This window comes from Nilaparvata lugens, chromosome 8, assembly GCF_014356525.2.
Source record: "Nilaparvata lugens isolate BPH chromosome 8, ASM1435652v1, whole genome shotgun sequence".
Classification (NCBI taxonomy): domain Eukaryota; kingdom Metazoa; phylum Arthropoda; class Insecta; order Hemiptera; family Delphacidae; genus Nilaparvata; species Nilaparvata lugens.
The window spans coordinates 25,498,590-25,517,873 of NC_052511.1; the positions used below are offsets into that span (position 1 = coordinate 25,498,590).

At 35.4% G+C, this 19,284-nt stretch overlaps 1 protein-coding gene across 1 annotated transcript in view; it reads left to right on the forward strand.

Moving 5' to 3' along the window:
- The window catches only part of LOC111046716 (trypsin-1), a 72,390-nt gene that overhangs the window by 25,157 nt on the left and 27,949 nt on the right, over positions 1–19,284 (forward strand). Inside the window, exon 3 of the mRNA XM_039434326.1 lies at positions 868–974. Within this exon, the coding sequence (XP_039290260.1) occupies positions 868–974 (107 nt within the window). The remainder of the gene's footprint in view (positions 1–867; positions 975–19,284) is intronic.

The following is a 19,284-nucleotide window of genomic DNA, read 5'->3' on the forward strand; positions in this document are numbered from 1 at the left end:
GTCTTCTTGTCAGATCTCATTATTATCCCTTTGACGCACAAACCAAGAGATTATGAATGGGCACCACTCATCCAGCAAGAAAAAATAAATGAATAAAATGGGATAGAATGGAAAAATCTCAACGTTTTAATGCTTCTAGGTTTGAAAACTTAGGTTCTCAACTATAAGTGTTATTGGTACGGTATTTATTTTGAATAGGCCTAATAGTTTCCTATCAATTTCGTCAATTCATTAAAACAACCATCCAGTTAACGAAGTATGCTTATTCCATCAACACCTAGATCTAATAATTTGCTGTCTTTCCGCTTACTCTCAAATAATTCCCTATATATGAGAAGCAAATGTGCATTTAAATCTATTTTAACTGATTCCAACCAGGCCTACTCTACTGTAAACCTTATATAGAAATGAAATTACCTGCTGTCTGTTACAAAAAAAATTTAATTGGCACTATTTATATATTATGTGAGCCACTACTAAAATTTGCATAATAGAAATACTAAAATTGCTATGTTTATTTTGAAATAATACTGCTGACAATATTGACGACCAAGAATCGCTATCATTTGTTTTAAAGAGTGCTGTATATATGGATGACCCAAAGCTGCTATAAATTTATTATTCTACAACAAAAGCACTACACGGGTTTTACATAATATTATTTATTATTATTGCATGATCTTTGAATTCCATCAGAAATATTTTTTCCAACACCAGCATATCACTAATAAGATGGGAAAAATATTTAAAAAAATATTATTTAAAAATCATTCTTGAGAATATAAACTCTCAAATAGGCTGCCCATACTCACTGTTATAAATTGTTTGGAATTGTTGGTGTTAAACTCTTCTATTTTCATGTTGCAGGCCGCTCTGTGCAAGCATAAGCCAGACCACCTTGTTCTGCGATGTGCTTGCACTATTGTCAGTGTTTGTCACGCGCTGACGGCTGGTCACTGTGTCTGGGGTTTTCAGTGAGTCCTCTTCACTTTTATATCCTCGCATGATATGTTATTAATAATTATTTCATTCAATTAAACACCACAAATTGTACTTCTGCACACTAAAGTACAACGAACTTACAGACGAAAATTTATGTACTGCACCTTTTCCAATAATTGTATTTGAGAAAGTATAAAGTTAATTTGAGAATGTCTTGAAGTTGAATAATTAATGGAAAGAGTGGTCGGAATGAGATGATTCTGCCGAACATAATTTCTTTTTAATTCTAAACACTTTGGTTGTAAAACCAATCCGATATCTCTCACAATAACTGAATAACAAGCGATATAAAAAATTTCTGTCAATAATGGCCACCATGATGTATTTTTCAATGATTTCGAATATTTTCGTTGTTTCTATCATCAATATTCTTATTCGTCTTGTTGTAACGAAGAGATTGAGACCATTTGCAAGTCTCTATCTAAAAGTAGTCATGAAAAAATCGATTTTATAGTTCTAGCTTGTTACCTCATGCCTATGGAAAAACGCACCAGAAATCATGCAAGGTTTTCTTTGGAGGGCGCTGCAGAACTCATTTTCTGACATACAGCGCATGATGATATATCGTTCCAAAGTTGAAAAAACGCTCTAAATTTCATAAATTTTAAATTTCTCTGTACGGTATCTCTTGCACAAAAAAAGTTATAATGGAATGAAATTTGAACAAATAACTGAAAAATGTGCGTTTTAGAGGAAAATTTTATGGAACAAAAATTGTAGAGGAAGATATTTGAAATACTATGTCTAAAATAAACCGTTAAATATCTTGAACGATTATTGAAATACAAGCGATATAGCAAAACACTGAAAATTTTGGCGGCCATCTTGTTTCCGAGGTGTTTGCCTGTGATTTCGAATTATCATCATCACGATCCTTCATGTCAGACCTAACGAAGAAATTGAGACATCTTCCACGGCTGTACCTCAAAAATGACATTTGCACCAGGACTAAAATACAATTATTGACTATTCTCATTAACATCTGACGTTTTCTCAAATACAAATGACTATTCTCAATTACAATTCATACTTTCTCAAATGAAGTTGGAAAAAGTTTAGAATCCACTCACCCCCACCCACTATAAACCAATAATAGTATAATAATGAGTTGAATTGAGTGAATAAAAAAACTGAATTTGAAAAGTGAAACCCAAACTGAGCTCCAATAAACAAACAGTTTCTCATCAAACTTATATAAACTGTAATAGGTTTATAGTCCAAACATAAATTTCAACTTTTTATGAATGAATATATTATGAAAATATGAATTCAAATTGATCAATACAAATTGAAATGTCAAGTAGAAGTACCATGAAATCAGATGTCAAAATTATAATTTCATAATCAAGATTCTCATTCTAGAGTGTTCTGCCCAGAATCAATAAATTGCCATTAAAATTCGAATTCAAATCTAATTCAAATTATTTATTTGCAATTTCATTCGTTTACAATATTATTTACATCATGTAAAGAATTTCTACATTGGCACAATTCTACTTATATTCAATTATATAGATCACAAATTTATAAAATACATAATAAGACACTAGAGAAGTTTAGTAACTAGTATAAGGCTACAAGTTTTTGATCCGAATCCAATCAAGCCTTGTGTCTAGGTTGGAGCTGCATCCGAGGGAGGAAAGCGGTAAAAAAATTAAAATCATCAGTCATTCATCTAAAAACTCGCGAACCGAGTAATAATCTCTATTTGTCAAATACTCTAAGATATTCTTCTTGAATTGAATTTTGGAATTTAAAACTTTAGTTTCGCTTGGAAGTTTGTTGAAGAATTTTACTACTCTATATAGTGCTCCTTTCTCAAATTTAGTTGTCCTATGCATTGGGTAGTATATTGTGCTCTAGTTTCTCTTGCTGTTTAATTCCTTTTGTTCAGTATATTAAGGTTTCTGAATGCTAACATGAGTATTGAGTAATTATAAACTGAGGAAACGATGAGATTTTTTTATTCTTGAAGATGTCTCTACATGGGTGTCTCCATCTCAGATAAAAAATCCGCCGAATAATATTTTTTTTGGCTTTAAATATTAAATATTTATTTATTAGATAAAATTTTTATCTAATTGAGACGATGCACCCCAAAATACAATCCCGTACTTTACTAAACTCTCGAAGTAGCCTCTGTAGACAGTAAGACACCCAGACTGCATGTATCCTTCAAAACATTTATTGCATACGATGCCTCTTCATAAGTTGCTCGGCATGTGTGTTCCATGTTAAGGACTCGTCTATAATAAAACCAAGGAGTCTTGTATCAGAGTTGAATTAGATACTGGAATTCGTAGCATTCAGTTGAGAAATTCTTAATGGTCTTATATTCCGTGAGGATAGTGGGAAATTCACAGTGGTTGTTTTTCCAGTATTTAGTAACAGGCCATTTGCTTTGAACCAGGATTTACAATTTTCCAATTCCTGGTTAAAATTTAAGATGAGGGAATCATGATTAATGCCATTTACCAGCAATGAAACGTCGTCAGCGTACATACACAACTTAGCCTGGTCACTCTCACTTTTCAGGCCGTTTATGTACAGCAGAAATAGGACAGGGGATAGTATACAGTCTTGGGGTACTCCTCTCTTCATGTTGAGCCATGATGAGGCAGATGAAGAGCGAACATTTTTTGAAATGCTAACTGATTGTCTTTGCTCAGTGACAAAGGATTCAATCCACTTTCCAGCCACACCTCTTATTCCATAATGGTTGAGCTCCTTTATCAAGAGTTGGTGATCAAAGCAGTCGAATGCTCTGGAGAGATCGCAGAAAACTCCTACTGCCCTCCGCGATCCATCCAGAGCCTCCAAAACCGCGGTTGTGAATTCAAAAATTGCTGACTCTGTAGATTTACTCTGTACAAAGCCATGCTGAAATATGTTGAGTGCCTCTGAACTGTTAAGAAAACATGTGTGTCTATAAATGTATATCTTTTTAAAAATTTTTGACAGTACTGGAACTAATGAAATTAGTCTGTAATTTTTGAACAGCATTTTATGCTCATCTTTTTCTTACAATGGTTCGACTATTGTATATTTCAATTTCTCTGGGAATTCACCTGTTGAAAAAGAGAGATTTATAAGGAAAGACAGAGTTTATGCAACTTCCTTTGTGCAAAATCGTATTAGATCAGACGACAATATTCATCCCACCCCGATGATTTCTTGTTTTTCAGAGACATGATAGTTCTTTCTACTTCCTCTGGATTCGTTGGGGATAAAAACATAGAAGCTGAAACCGGTGGTTTAAGAAGGGATTGGAGCAGATGCTACTGTTTTATTCATGAAGAACTCATTAAATGAGTTTTCAATTTTCTTTTCATTTGAAATTCTCACCCCATCTATCAACATCTGCTTGATTACATGTTTTACCAGAATTCTACCACTTTCCTTTCTCACAATGTCCCATGTAACTTTCGCTTTGTTTTTTGCCTTTCCTACTCTGCAATTGTTGCACGTTCTTTTTGAAAGTTTAATTAATTTCCTAAGTATATTGTTGTACTGTCTAACATAGTCAATAAACTGTAAGTCGATCGAGTTTCTTATATTCTTGTTCAATTCTCTCTTTTTCTTTGATGAAACTTCTATACCTTTAGTTAGCCATGGTTTGTCGATTTCTGTTTTCTGGTGTACAGTTCTCCTAAGAAAATGTGGTTCAAACTCATTCATTTCCTGTAGGAATTTATTAAAATATGTATTGATCGTCTGAGGAGTGTAAATCCCCATAGTCTCATCCCAGTCAATAGTATTGCCAGTCTGTGTTTGAATTTCAGTTTCTGTGTCAATGAGAATATACGTTTTGTCACTGTCATAAATTGAGGTTTTGGTTTCAACAAATAATCTGGAAGTGCTGTAACCTGAGCTGTGTGATCTGACAGACCCACATGTAAGTTTGCCGTCTGCTTTTTGTTTGTGGTATAATTTGTGACAATATAGTTTATTTGTGAACCCGATTCAATTGTAAAGTGAGTTGTAGTGGATATAAAGTAATGGATGTAAAGAGAGGACGAGAGGACGTGAGTTCTCTCTCTCCCTTCAGGAGAGGAACGCTCGTGGGAGTGGAGAGAGTTTTTTCATAAGTTTTCCTCAAGGGAGACTCAACAAATTATTCGCATTCTGACTGAGAATCCAGTAGTAGCAAGATCAAGTGTTTGTGTACGACTCTCCACCCCAAAGCCCCGCCTCATGGACAGCGACCCAGCGAGGAGTGACCGTAGAGGTGCCATGTATTATTTCACACCAAGAGGTATCGTAAATAAATGAACTATTTAGCTTGCTTTCAAAAAAGTGTTTATTCCTTTTTCCAACATTCCGTAACCCGAGCGTCTCTCGAAGACACGGCCCATGTAGGGCCCATTACAGAGTTGGAGTATTAATTAACGTGTTAAATCCCTAGGTTTTTAAAATGCACAATAAATCGGTTTTAACAATAGAACTTCCCAATCCATCTATATTGAAATCATGCTTCTAATTCAAACCTTGGTTTATCATTAAAAATAAAGACTCTAATTTATCAAGGAATCTTCTTTTGTTTGAGTCCGGGGTTCTGTATATGCATATCATTATGGGGTTTATTCCCCTTGCTGCATCTTACTTCAACAGCTGAACATTTGAAAGTGTGTGTGTGTGTGTGTGTGTGTGTGTGTGTGTGTGTGTGTGTGTGTGTGTGTGTGTGCGTGCGTGCGTGCGTGCGTGCGTGCGTGCGTGCGTGCGTGCGTGCGTGCGTGTGTGTGTGTGTGTGTGTTGTGTGTGTGTGTGTGTGTGTGTGGTGTGTGGTGTGTGTGTGTGTGTGGTGTGTGTGTGTGTGTGTGTGTGTGTGTGTGTGTGTGTGTGTGTGTGTGTGTGTGTGTGTGTGTGTGTGTGTGTGTGTGTGTGTGTGTGTGTATATGAGTGTATGTGCGTCTGTGTACACGATATCTCATCTCCCAATTAACGGAATGACTTGAAATTTGGAACCTGAGGTCCTTATACAATATAAGGATCTGACACGAACAATTCCGATCAAATGGAATTCAAGATGGCGGCTAAAATGGAGAAAATGTTGTCAAAAACAGGGGTTTTCGCGATTTTCTCGAAAACGGCTCCAACGATTTTGATCAAATTTATACCTAAAATGGTCATTGATAAACTCTATCAACTGCCACAAGTCCCATATCTGTAAAAATTTCAGGTGCTCCGCCCCATCTGAGCAAAGTTCGATTTTAGATTTCCAATTATCAGGTCTCAGATATAATTTAAACAAAAAATTTCGAGTGGAAAAAATTGAGCATGGAAATCTCTTCAATTAATGTCCAGTAACATTTTCACCTAAAATTGAAAATAAGCTCAAAATTTGAGAAAATGTAATTATTCAATTGAAAACTTTTGGCAACTGTTGATTCTATTAAATCATTCACTATGAAGAGATAGTAGATCTTGTGTGTATCCAGCGTTATTGAACTGTCACCAGCTGGCTCAGATCTTTGACTTGAGATGCGCGTTTACACTAGCGTCATGTGATCAATTTTCATAACGGCAAGGGAAGTTGTGTGAGTGCGCCACACCAGATTTTTTCTTACTAGAATACCAGCTCCTCCATTCGGAATATCTCTGCTGAAATATAATTTTAATTGAAAACCTGTCAGTTCATTCATTATTGGAATGTTATCTTTTGTAAGCCAGTGTTCTCCTAGACATATTATGCTTATATTGAAAGGCATTGTTTCTATATGTGCTTGAAGCTCTGTAATTCTATATTCAACACTATGGATGCTACAGTGGAATATGTATGCTTCCTCCCTATCCAAAATTTCCTCATTACTGTGTGAAATTCTCTCATCTGTGGCTGTCAAGTATTCAAAGCATGGACTTCTATGTGTAGTGCATGTGCCTCTTCTGAAAAAGCTCTAGTGAGAACAGGTATTTCCATGGGTGAAGATACTTCCTGAGTCTCGTTCTCTTCTACAAACAAGCTCCTACTTTCAACTGGGTCAATCGATCAGTAATGTTCTCAGTAGGTCACCGGCAAGTTGCTTCTTACCAAGGATATTCAAGTGCAGACCATGCATGCCTGGAATTGAGTCTGGCTTGATAATTCCAGATATTCAAAAATTCCAACGAAAACTCCTGGACCACTGATTGAATAACTGTGTTGAATGACTCTATGCAGCTGTTTACATGCGAGTCAGACGAAAGGTCATATCTATACGGGATTGTAGATAAAACCAAACCCACCTTCCCATTCAAAGCACTGATAACTGTTCGAGGCTTCATTGCGTAGTTATAGAGGTCAATTTCTTTCGAGGACTCATCAAAACTATTCGTACCACCAATAATGACAATAGTATCATCAGCATTCATTTCACAAAGGTTAGATGAGGAGATAATGTCATCCAAAATATGATCAATTGGTGCATTGGTGAAAATGATTGATACTTGAAGTGAGGAGGTGATCTCTTTGACACCAACTCCCTAATACCCTCTACATGACTATCACCACAGAGCCAAGCCTTGCGAGTATTACGAACAGGACCTGATTGTGAAAGCGATACCCTCTCTGGCTGTTTTCCCTTGCTGGTCTCGATTCCCTTCAAGACTGAGCACATTATGGAGCATGATTGAATAAGCCCATTCATTATCATTTTAGCCTTCTGTACATTCGTATCCACTTCCATCAATAAATTCCCATTTAATTTCAAATCATGCTCCAATTCGGCTATTCTTTCTATTAATACCTCTCTCCCATTGATGATATGCCTCTCCTTCGCTGAACTCATCAATTTGTCTGCAGAGAGAGCATCCGACTCAATCAAACCTTCCCTCATTCCATCCGTTTGAATTCCTTAATCTTTCATACTCCTCTCGTTAATTTCCATTATCAACCTATCGTTCATGATGGACCGGTCTACAGCTGCATTCCACTCCACCCTCAATCGAGAGTTTTCCCCTATCAAATTATGATTTTCAATTGTTAGCCTCTCGACAAGCCCAAAACATTTTGTGCAAAGATCGCTAACATCATTCCCGCCAGTTTCTAACGACAGCCTCCCACTCATCCCAGATCGGTCAGAGTTGTTATTGATAGGGGTGGAAGACAGGGAAATCGACAGGAGCCGACAGCAAACCCTTTTCAGTATGGCTATCACTAAGTGAGTCTTCATTAATAGATTCATTTTTTTCTAATAGCGGGAGAATGGTTGTGCTCACAACTTAAAAGACCTCCTACAATTTTCTTCGTCCCTTTATCGGTTTTAAGAGATAAAGCCTTGAGAGAGAAGCCTTGCACGCTTTGGATAGACACCGCCATTGTGTTATTCCCAGTGAGTTGACACTTGTTTTACGGAATGAGAACTTCTGAAAAGTTAATTTGTGGTTCCCTGTATTTGTTTTTCCAATAGTAAACTCCATCTTCCCTTTCAAAGTTAACAGCCATAACAATGATTTGCCTGATTAGCCTCAACAATAAGTTTTCATATAGAGTTATCACCCAAAAATACTATGACTTATCTATTTGTTCACAAAAAAATGTCTAGAAGTAAGAATTCAAAATTTAAAGAAAATCTGTCTGCAAAAACTTAGAGAATAATCATTTAACTAGGTAGCTGCTCATTAATGAATAATCATATGGTCAATTCAACTGAATACAATCCTACAAAATAATGCTGTATGAGCTTGGATCGATGCCGACAAAAAAAAAATGAATGATCTAATTTTTTTTTGACCGAACGAAGTGAAATCTAAGATTCAAGTCGACGGTTTGGCATTTCTCTTAATGTTTAAATGTTTATATATTTATATGTTGCGCATTTACGGCGAAACGCGGTAATAGATTTTCATGAAATTTGACAGGTATGTTCCTCTTTAAATTGCGCGTCGACGTATATACAAGGTTTTTTGGAAATTTTGCATCTCAAGGATAATATAAAAGGAAAAAGGAGCCTTTTTCATACGCCAATATTAGAGTAAAAATCAGACTATAGAATTATTCATCATAAATCAGCTGACAAGTGATTACACAGATGTGTGGAGAAGCCAGTCTATTACTGTATTTGTATAAGGTCAATCAAAGACTTTAAAGAGGTATGCATCTTTAAGCTGGGTTTACACCAAAGTTATTAACAAAATGGTTATAACTTAATCCTTATAGATTCTATTAGATTGAATGGAAGTTGACAAACACATATGTTCATCATGTGTATGATAAGTTATGTTCAATCTAATATAATCTAAAAGGATTGAGTTATTAACATTTTTTAAATAAATTTGGTCTAATTGCAGCTTCAAGGTATTTGGTTTCAATATTTTGTTTTGCAGTCATGGTATTATTATGCGTGCCCATCAGTATCAATATTCTCACATTCGAAAAAACTAATTTAATAGGTGAATAAAAATAAACAAATGAACTGAATAATGCTGGAGAAATTATAATATTTTTGATTCTAAAAAATTAATTATCATCAGATAGAAAGATCATCACTCACTGACTCACTGTCCACGATTTCTGGAAAACTACTGGATGGATTGCAAAAAAACTTGAAATATAGCTTCCTTGTAGCTTCCTAGGGGCTACTAGTAGCACCTAGCTTCCTAGGTGCTCACTAAGAAATCTTTTGGCGATATTTCAACTCTGAGGGTGGTTTTTAAGGGTTTAAAGTTCGTCTTTTAGCAAGTATATTCTTCTTATTCCAATCTCTTATTATAATTGAAATGCCCATACCATATGTTAATATAGAACTATAATCTAGAGAGAGTACCTCTTCGGCTTAAATTATATATTCAGGCGGTGGGACCTTCCCGCAAGGGACTCCCCACCAACAAAAGCCATACAAATTTACTTTTTTTTACCTCTTCGAAACAGTCGTTAACTGGTAACCAGATTAATAATTTTGTCAGGTTGACATTAAGTTGAGTTAACATTGTTAGGTTAGCACCAAGTTGAAGATTAAAATGCATTTATCGCGGAAAAATTTATTGGGCACTGCTACTTCAATCAGAGCTATTCCTGAGAATATTATATTATTATTTATTTTCCAATCGCTTGATAATGGCATTATTTATAGCCAAAACATGTCGTGTTGAATAATTTTAAAAAGGGTAATCAGATTTATAAATATTAGAATAAATATTTTCATTTCTATTCGAGGGAGTATAGATAATTTTTATGTTTCATAAAACAAACTTTTATGACGGGATTTCTATCAATTGATCCTATTCTATCAAGAGGGTATTTTTAAAACTTCAGAAGTGTCCGTTGTGGTATCCGTGTACAAAGAATGAGGAAATTCGGCCAGAATTTAACTTGACGAGAGAAAGGGGTTATTTATTAAAACGGCCAAATAGCTGTTGTTGCTTTTCCTAATGTAAAAATATCTTCCATGGAAGTAAGGCGCTTTTCCCATGAATCAATTATTCCCAAACATTAGTTGTGTTACCAAAGAAAATAGAAGGTAGCTTTCCATAAAAATATTGGAGAATATGCATAACAGTTCGTTGATATTCAGTTGAAACTGTCAGGATACCTCATTAATAGCATCAATGCTCCCCATTCAAATAATGCTGACACATTGATGTGAATTTTACTATAATTTGTTTACATTAGATCAGATGGAGATGAGATGATAGCTACTGTTCTGATTTCAAAATTATGATTGCCATTTTTGCTTTTTATGCCAGCTTTTTATTAGTTTCGATTTCAATTATGTTTTACATTTTCACTTCTTATACCCATTGTTATTATTATGTGAAATAAGCTCTCATTTTATGAAATCATAATCATTGAAGTCAATAAATTATACTAAGCGAACAATTTCTGTTTAAATATGTGTGTTTGCTGATATGTATGTATGTCTGACGAATCTCGAAAACGCCTCTAACATTTTTTATTGAATACGTTTTATAGAGTACGTTTGCAATAAAAAAATTATTTTGAAATAAGCTCTTTCAGAAAGGATTATTGGTCCCTCAAGTAGCAGCTGATCAAAAAAGTTTCCATACTCTGTTGAAAACGTGAGAAAAAAAGTGTGAGCTAGTGAAAAAGATTTTAATAGCTGTAGTTGAGTTACTAAATCTAGTGATCTTATTTTAAAACATTGCAGTATTTATTTATGGAACATCTGGGAAAATATGTACAGAAAGTGGCCAGATGATAGCAAAATTAATTTAAAATAGATCTCTCCAAACATATGGTAGTTAAATTGATGTTCATTGTGAGTTGATAGAAATGCCACTAATTTCTTCAGCTTCTGTTGTATTGGTTCCTCTGTTGCTCTATGCTTCTACGCAGCCATGGCCTTGAGAGAGCCAGTTGTCCTGTCTGTTAATTCCTAATCTGGACTAAATACCACAAAAACCAATCAGAGAAGCCTTCTATTAAAAAAACCCTGCTCTGATTAGTTCTCATGGAATTGAATCATGATTGATATTTAACAGGCTTTTGAGCTACTGGACCTTGTATTCTCATGTTTCAAAATCAGCTAAAAACTATATTGAAAAAAAAAACATTTTATTCCATTAGCTGGTCCTATCTCCTTTCATCCTATACTATTAAACGAGCAATTTCTGTTTATATGTTTGGATGTTTAGATATTTAGATGTTTATATGTTTTTATTTCACCAGATCTTGAAAACGGCTCTAACGATTCTCACGAAATTCAGAGCATAGTAGGTTTATAATATAAAAATTGGATTGCACTGGGTCTCATCCCTGAGAAAACTCGCTGGAGGACATTGAAAGGATAATAATGATTCATCCCTGGAAAACAGCTGATAATAATTATTTCGTTGTCTGTTGATGATGGCCTTTCAGAATGACCCTTCAGAAGGCATTTCAGTTGCGATAAGATGAATTGTGAGTGAAAGACACGACAGTTTGTGCTCTGCAAAGTTTACAGTTTCTAGTGGTGATTTCGCTGAGTTTCTTCCTGAATTTTGGCAAGCTGTTGGATTTTGTGGTTCTGCATAATTCAACCTTACTCTGAACTCAATAGGTATTTTTAATAGTTTACTATTTCAATTTTTCGTTGCTAAAATTACTACACCAAAGCAAACAGGTTTGGGTGACACAAGTAAGCAGGCTGTTGTTAAAGATAAGGTCGTGGACAGAAAGCTCAGATAGAATTCTTCTTCTGCTTCTACTCCTCTTTCTGATTGTAATATCTCGGAAGCGGCCGATATCATCCCGGCGATATTGAAGTCTATCGATCTATCTCTAGCATCGTATTTTGAAAGTGACAAATTGTTGGAAAGGGTATCTGCTCTTGTTAAAACTATGATTCACGAATTTACTGGTGGGTTATCGGCCTCACTCCAAGCTGCTAATAAAACTATTAATGATTTGAAGGGGGAAGTGGTGACTTTGAAAAAGCGCATCGAGGAAAGTGATTCAATTCTTCATGAAAGATTGGATAGCTATGAACAGTACAACCGCCGTAATAATTTGAAAATATTCGGCGTTCCTGAGACTGAGGGGGAGTCCACCGACAACGCTGTTATTGCCATTATTAGGGACAAATTGGAGCTCAATATCAATGAATCTCATATTGAGCGTTCACATCGACTTGGGAGAAAGCCTCGTATGCCTGTATCTGGTGACACCAATCCCATGACTCGTCCGCGACCGATCATCGTCCGCTTCTCTAGCTATCGCCATCGGAAAGATATATTCGTAAATAAAAAATTACTAAGCGGTTCCTCAATCGTTGTTAGAAAGGATCTCACTAAAGAAAGAATGAATGTATATCGGCAGGCTATTCAAATGTTCGGGCGAAATAAAGTCTGGACTTTGGACGGTGTTATCCATTACATTGATGGGGACGGAGCTAGAAGATCTACCGTTCGAGGTTTCGTTGAGGATGTTCATTGAATAAACGGTGAAGACTCAGTGACTGGACTATAAATGATTAGATGATGCTTTCTTTTTCAATATCAGAGTGTTTCTCTGATATCTTTATTTTTATTAATATTATATTCTTATCATTTCCTTGCTTTATTCTGTTTTCTCATTTCTGTATAAAGTTTTTTCTTCCTTATAGCATTGAATTTAGATTTCTCTATACAAGTATTTTATTTTTCTGAATTTTTTGACTCTTCACTTAATCTCAACTTGATATGTGAACGATAAGATGCTGTGTTCTTTGTCAATAATTTTTTCTAAATATTAATATCTTCATTTATTGTATCTTATATTTTCCTAACCGTAGGAACGGTACTTGCTTATTTTGTTTTTCTCATTTTTCTAGGACTCTCTTCTTGAAAGTATTGTAATTCAATTTTGCTCTCTTTCAATCTATTATGTGTTTATTTTGTTCTTTCATTTCTCTAGGACTCTCTTCTTTAAAGTATTGTAATCCAATTTTGCTCTTTTCAATCTGTTATGTGTTCAAGATTCTATACAACTCATATCGTTTCACCTAAACTTGACTCGTCTCATTTGTAACACAACAAAAAGATGTTGCCTTCCTTTTCCATTTTCAGCGTATACACCCATTTCTCATAAATATTTTTGTCATAGAGCGCAAACTCTTTTTATGTCAAATACTAAATCATGAATCCCGATTTTGAATGTAAATATATTTCATCAGTGGATGAGTATAATGGATACATTTGTAGTAAGGATGGAGTTACTTTCTTCCATATGAATATCCAGAGTGTGAATAGAAACTATGACGAATTATTATTATACTTGAGTAATATGTCAAGGAAACCGGACTTTATAATTCTCTCCGAAGCTTGGATTCAGCCAGATCAGAATATTGATGTGTTTGAAATCGAGGGCTATGCCTCTGTGTCTGCTTGTGCAGATGATAGATGCGGTGGCATGATAAAAAATGAGTTTTCTTGTAATCTAGTACAGAGTAATGTTGAAGGATCTGACTCCTTGGTCCTGAATTGTGCTTACAATGATTTTAAATTTACTGTTGTTGGAATCTATAGATGGCATAGAGTCGCAGTTGACCGTTTTTTAGACAGCTATGATACATTTCTGCAGGATATAAACAGTGATATATTGATATGTCTTGGTGATTTCAACATTGATCTAAATAGGACTGATAGGGTAATCAATGTTGATACTTGTGTGACTGAGCGTTCTGCAACATGCATCGATCATATCCTGTTCAGAGGTATGCCACCATCATCTGTGCGGTCTGCAGTTGTTGAGGCTGCTATAAGTGATCATAGAGCAATTTGTCTCTCTATTGCTCTCGCCTAGCCAAAGGCCAATTCCGAGCAAAAAATATTTGAGAGGATCGACTGGGAACGTCTAATAGGTGTACTAGAGCATGAGAGTTGGTCGGCCGTCTATGTATCTGTTCACACTGACATGGCTTATGACAGCTTCTGCTCTATTTTAGATGATGCTATTCGGACATCCAAGCATCAAATCAACATTGGAAATCACAAGGGTAGACTTTTGAAGCCTTGGATGAGGGAGGGTCTGTGTGAGGCAATAGCATCGAGGGATAGGTTATATAGGAGGCTTAAAAATGATCCAAGTAATGTTAGGCTGAGACATGAATTTGTTAAACTCAGATGTAAGATTAAGCGGTGGATAAGAAATGCCAAAGAGAAGTACTACTTTGAGTGTTTTGAACGCACAAAGGGGGATTCCAAAAAGCAATGGAGACTGATAAATGAGTTGGTAGGAAGAGGTTCATCAAAGCAAAGTGTTTCAAAAGTTGTAAACAACAATGAAGTAGTGGAGGATGAACAGGAAATTGCTGATTTATTCAATAACTATTTTATTGATTCTCCCAAGTCAGTTGCCCCACCACGTTTCCCATCATCATCAATTGATGATTACTACAACTCATTCAGGGATGATCGCTGTGCCTATTCATTGTACTGGTCTCCAATTCACTCCATGGAAATTAATGGAATTATACATAGTTTGAAGAGCTCAAAATCCCCAGGCATTGATGATATAGCTCAATAATGTTTAAAAAGATCTGCCATATCATCAGTCCAGTTCTTGCTCACATATTCAACTTGAGTCTCTCTGAGGGCACTTTTCCAAGTAAACTAAAGATGGCTAAGGTTATACCAATTCCAAAGAAGGGAAACTCTAAGGATGTTCAGAATTATAGATCTATATCACTGTTATCCATTGTTGCAATACTGTTCGAAAAGTTAATAAAGGTTCGAATGATGTGCTTTTTGAATTCATTAAATTTTTTCTCAAAAAGCCAGTTTGGTTTCAGAGAGGGCTTGGGCACTGAGCTGACTCTAAGAAAATCCATTTCAGAGATTTCAAGCAACATCAACAGAAAGGATATGAAAAGAGTTGCTGGAATGTTCTTGGACATCCGGAAGGCATTCGATACTGTGAATTATGAGATTCTGCTGCAAAAACTGGAGCTGGCTGGCGTGCGTGGCTTGCCTTCGGCGTGGTTCCATTCGTATCCACATGGACGTTCTCAAGCTGTGAAGGTGGGTTCCAGAATGAGCTCCTTTCAGGAAATGACCTGTGGAGTTCCCCAGGGGTCAGTTTTGGGGCCAATTTTGTTTTTGATTTACATTAATGACCTCTACTCAGGCCCCTTCAAGGGGAAATTCACAGTATTTGCAGATGACATAGCCCTATCCTATGGAGCTGGATCAGATGTTGAGCTATATGAAGACATGTCCGATGATTTAAAACTATTGTCTCTATCGTTCAGCTTCAACAAATTAAGTCTCAATATCGAGAAGACTTCATATCTGAACTTTGGAATATCTTGTTCTTTCAGACTTCTCAGCCCCCTGAAGTTCCACAGTGTTGGATGTGCTGATTATCATTGTGGATGTGGAGTAATAAAGCAATCTCAGGTAGTCAAATATCTTGGCCTATCAGTTGATGATAATATGATGTGGAAGAGTCATATTGATTCTATGAAGAAATATTCTCGATGCCTACTACACAGATTGCATCATTTGAAAAGATTGTGTTCAAGGTTCGTTTCAAGGAATATCTATTTTGCATTGTCTCAATCTCGTCTCTCTTATGGACTGGTGTGCTGGGGCAGCACATATATGACCCACCTGAAATCACTCATCACTCTTCAGAAGTCTATGATCTGCCTCATTGATGGAGGATGTAGACGTGGGGACTTGTTGAATGCTTGTCAATCATTGGATGTCATGCCTCTAAGATACTTGTATGTCTTCGAAGTAATCATTCAGTTCTTGAGTGGTACTGAAGATGGCGCGTTTATCCAAGCAGAAAGGCATTACAGTACAAGAGTAATGGAGAAGGCCGTTTTTGACATTTTTCCAAAAATCTTTCCTCTTCTTGCAAGGCAGATTTTACAGCAGGTTGCCTCGAGACATCATTGATTCAGCATTCCTGAGGCATCGTTTCAGAATCAATCTTAGGAGGTTTTTGCTTACTCATTGTATTGATGAGATTGAGGGTTGGTATCGAGTGGTTGATTGATTGTTGTCTGGATAACGATGAGTAACCACTTTAATGTATCATTCATTGCTGTTTTTCTTTTTTATTTTCCTTTAAAAATAGAAATTCTCAGTTTCTATTATTCTTTATTTTTCTTCTTGATAATAATTTCATTTCCATTTTTTTTTTTTTTTGGTCATTGGGATTTTAACACTGCATGGACACTCTTCATAACACTGCATGAGGGCTTATCTTAACTCCTGAGTGTGGACGAAAATTTTATATTTTTTTGCGCTCAGTAAAATTTGTCAAATCATTTCTTAAATTATAAGTATTATTGTATACATATATATATATATATATATATATAATATATATATATATATATAATATATATATATATAATATATATATATATAATATATATATATATAATATATATATATATATATATAATATATATATATATAAATGTATACAATAATACTTATAATTTAAGAAATGATTTGACAAATTTTACTGAGTGCAAAAAATATAAAAAAATAGACGAAAAATGGACGAAAATTTTATATTTTTTTGCGCTCAGTAAAATTTGTCAAATCATTTCTTAAATTATAAGTATTATTGTATACATATATATATATATAATATATATATATATATATTCCCATTCATACATTCTTGATAAACTAAGCTCATGTTATATGATTAATTCTATTTCGTTTTTTGTTTATTAGGGATTTTTCTGATTATATTTTCTGTGATGTATACTATTTTCTTTGAAATTGTAATTGTTTTGAATGACAAAATAAATTTGAATTTGAATTTGATGGAAGTGAGTGAGTTCATGTGTGTGGGACTGTGTCAAAATTATGACTCAGCTGTTGAACTTTTGTAATCATCCAATCAGGTACTTAGTGCCAGTTGTAAAAAAGCCAGATTTTTTTCAATCCTGATAAATACCAGTAAATCCATCTTCTTGAAATGGTCTTCTCTGATTTGGTTCACATGAAATTAATCAGGATTAAAATCCAACCGGCTTTTGTGCAACCTGGCCATTGTGAGGGAAATTTTTGCATTCCTCTGGGAATTAATCTCAATTTACCTTGATTAGATGGAACATTTCTGTATGAACTATGAATGATATTATAATTTCTTCTTCCATAATAAACTTTTTATGCTTTTGTACTCCAGAGAGAAGCTCGGTCCCTGATATTGATGTCATGTAATGACACAAGACAAACCTATTGATATTTATATTAATGGATCACAAGTAAATACTAAAGTTCTCAATTTAGATAGAAATTAAATCAAGTTACACTTTAATTTACCTTCAAATTTTCATCGAAAGCTTTTTGTTTCAAGCTAAGATTAAAGGAAGAAATCATATAATGGTAGTCAACAAAGATCAAAGTGATTGAATAAACTCTATTCAGGATTATTCAAATTAAAATTAAAATGTCCATTAAAAATTCCCACTTTAATATTCATAGTAGAAAAGTTTAGTACATGAGAAATCAGCCATATTTAATGTTAGACTAATTATTATGAATGGTCCCTGATATATGAATGGACTTCGATGGAAGAAAGAATCAGTGGATTGGCTGCTTTTACACTTTTGAATAAGTGAAACGGAGAGTAAAGCTCCATTTACACCAAAGTTATTAACAAAATGTAAACATTTGATAAACATATGTGTTATTCAAGTTCCGTTCAATCTAATAGAATCCATAAGGATTAGGTTATCAACATTTTGTCAATAACTTCGGTGTAAACCGGTGGATATACCCTGTGGGCTGGGGGGAACAGAAGAGTCCAACAAGGTAGACTCAGTAATCAAGTTGAGAGAAAGAATTCACCCACAGTATCCTCTGCTTGTCGTAAGAGGCGACTAAGAGGGGACCCTCTTCTTCCAGAGCCCTTCTTCCCATTCCCTTCTTTTTCTTCAATATGCTCTGGATCCTTTCCTTTTCGGAATGACAGTTTTTCTGTTGACTTGGCTTTGTGTCATTCTTTCTTTGCTCATCTTTTATCTTCCTGTCTGGCCTTCCTTGGTCAAGCTCTTCCCTTTCAAGCCCTGGTCCTCAACCGTAAGTTGGGGACAAAGGGCTTATTTTCCTTTCTTATTCTTTTTCCGTCGAAACTAGTGTCGAAGGCTGTCGGCTGAAACGGTCAACCTATTGCTGACCAACAGCTCCGGGTGGATGAGTCGGTAATAGTCAGAGCACTCCTTTGCTCTAGGGTTGAGAAATTGGCCCTGAAGGCGGATGAACTATACTAGTATAGTCAACGGCATAGGAATGCGGAAGACAAGGAGAAATCACCGCATTAAAGATCTTTAAGGATATTCTCTAGTATCACCATGTAATGGCTATGTTTGCAGCAAAATATTCCGGAGTTTCAAGTCTCCCAATCGGATCTCCGGGGGAGACGGTTATGAACAGAGTCATTGAAGGTACAAGGAAGAGTAAATTGGAGATGAATATGAGAATAGGCACTTGGAATGTAAGATCGATGGCACAGGCAGGAAAAATTGATAATGCAATACTGGAAATGGAAAGGTTGAATATCAAGATCATGGGCATTAGTGAAATGCGTTGGCCAGGAGCAAGCTACTGTGATATTGGTAAATATCGAGTTTACTATTCTGGAACATCAGATGGAAGTTTTCAGTGTGGTGTGGGAATCATAGTAAGTAAATCAGTAGCAGATAGTGTCACAAATTTCATTCCAGTCTCAGAGCGAGTCATGCTATTACAAATAAGAACTTCTCCTACACCTCTGAACATCATACAGGTGTATGCTCCAACAACAGACCATCCAGATGAAGAAATGGCTGAATTCTATTCACAGATCACGATGGTGTTGGGGCAGTTACCAAAACAAGATGTGAACATACTTATAGGAGATTTCAACTCAAAGATTGG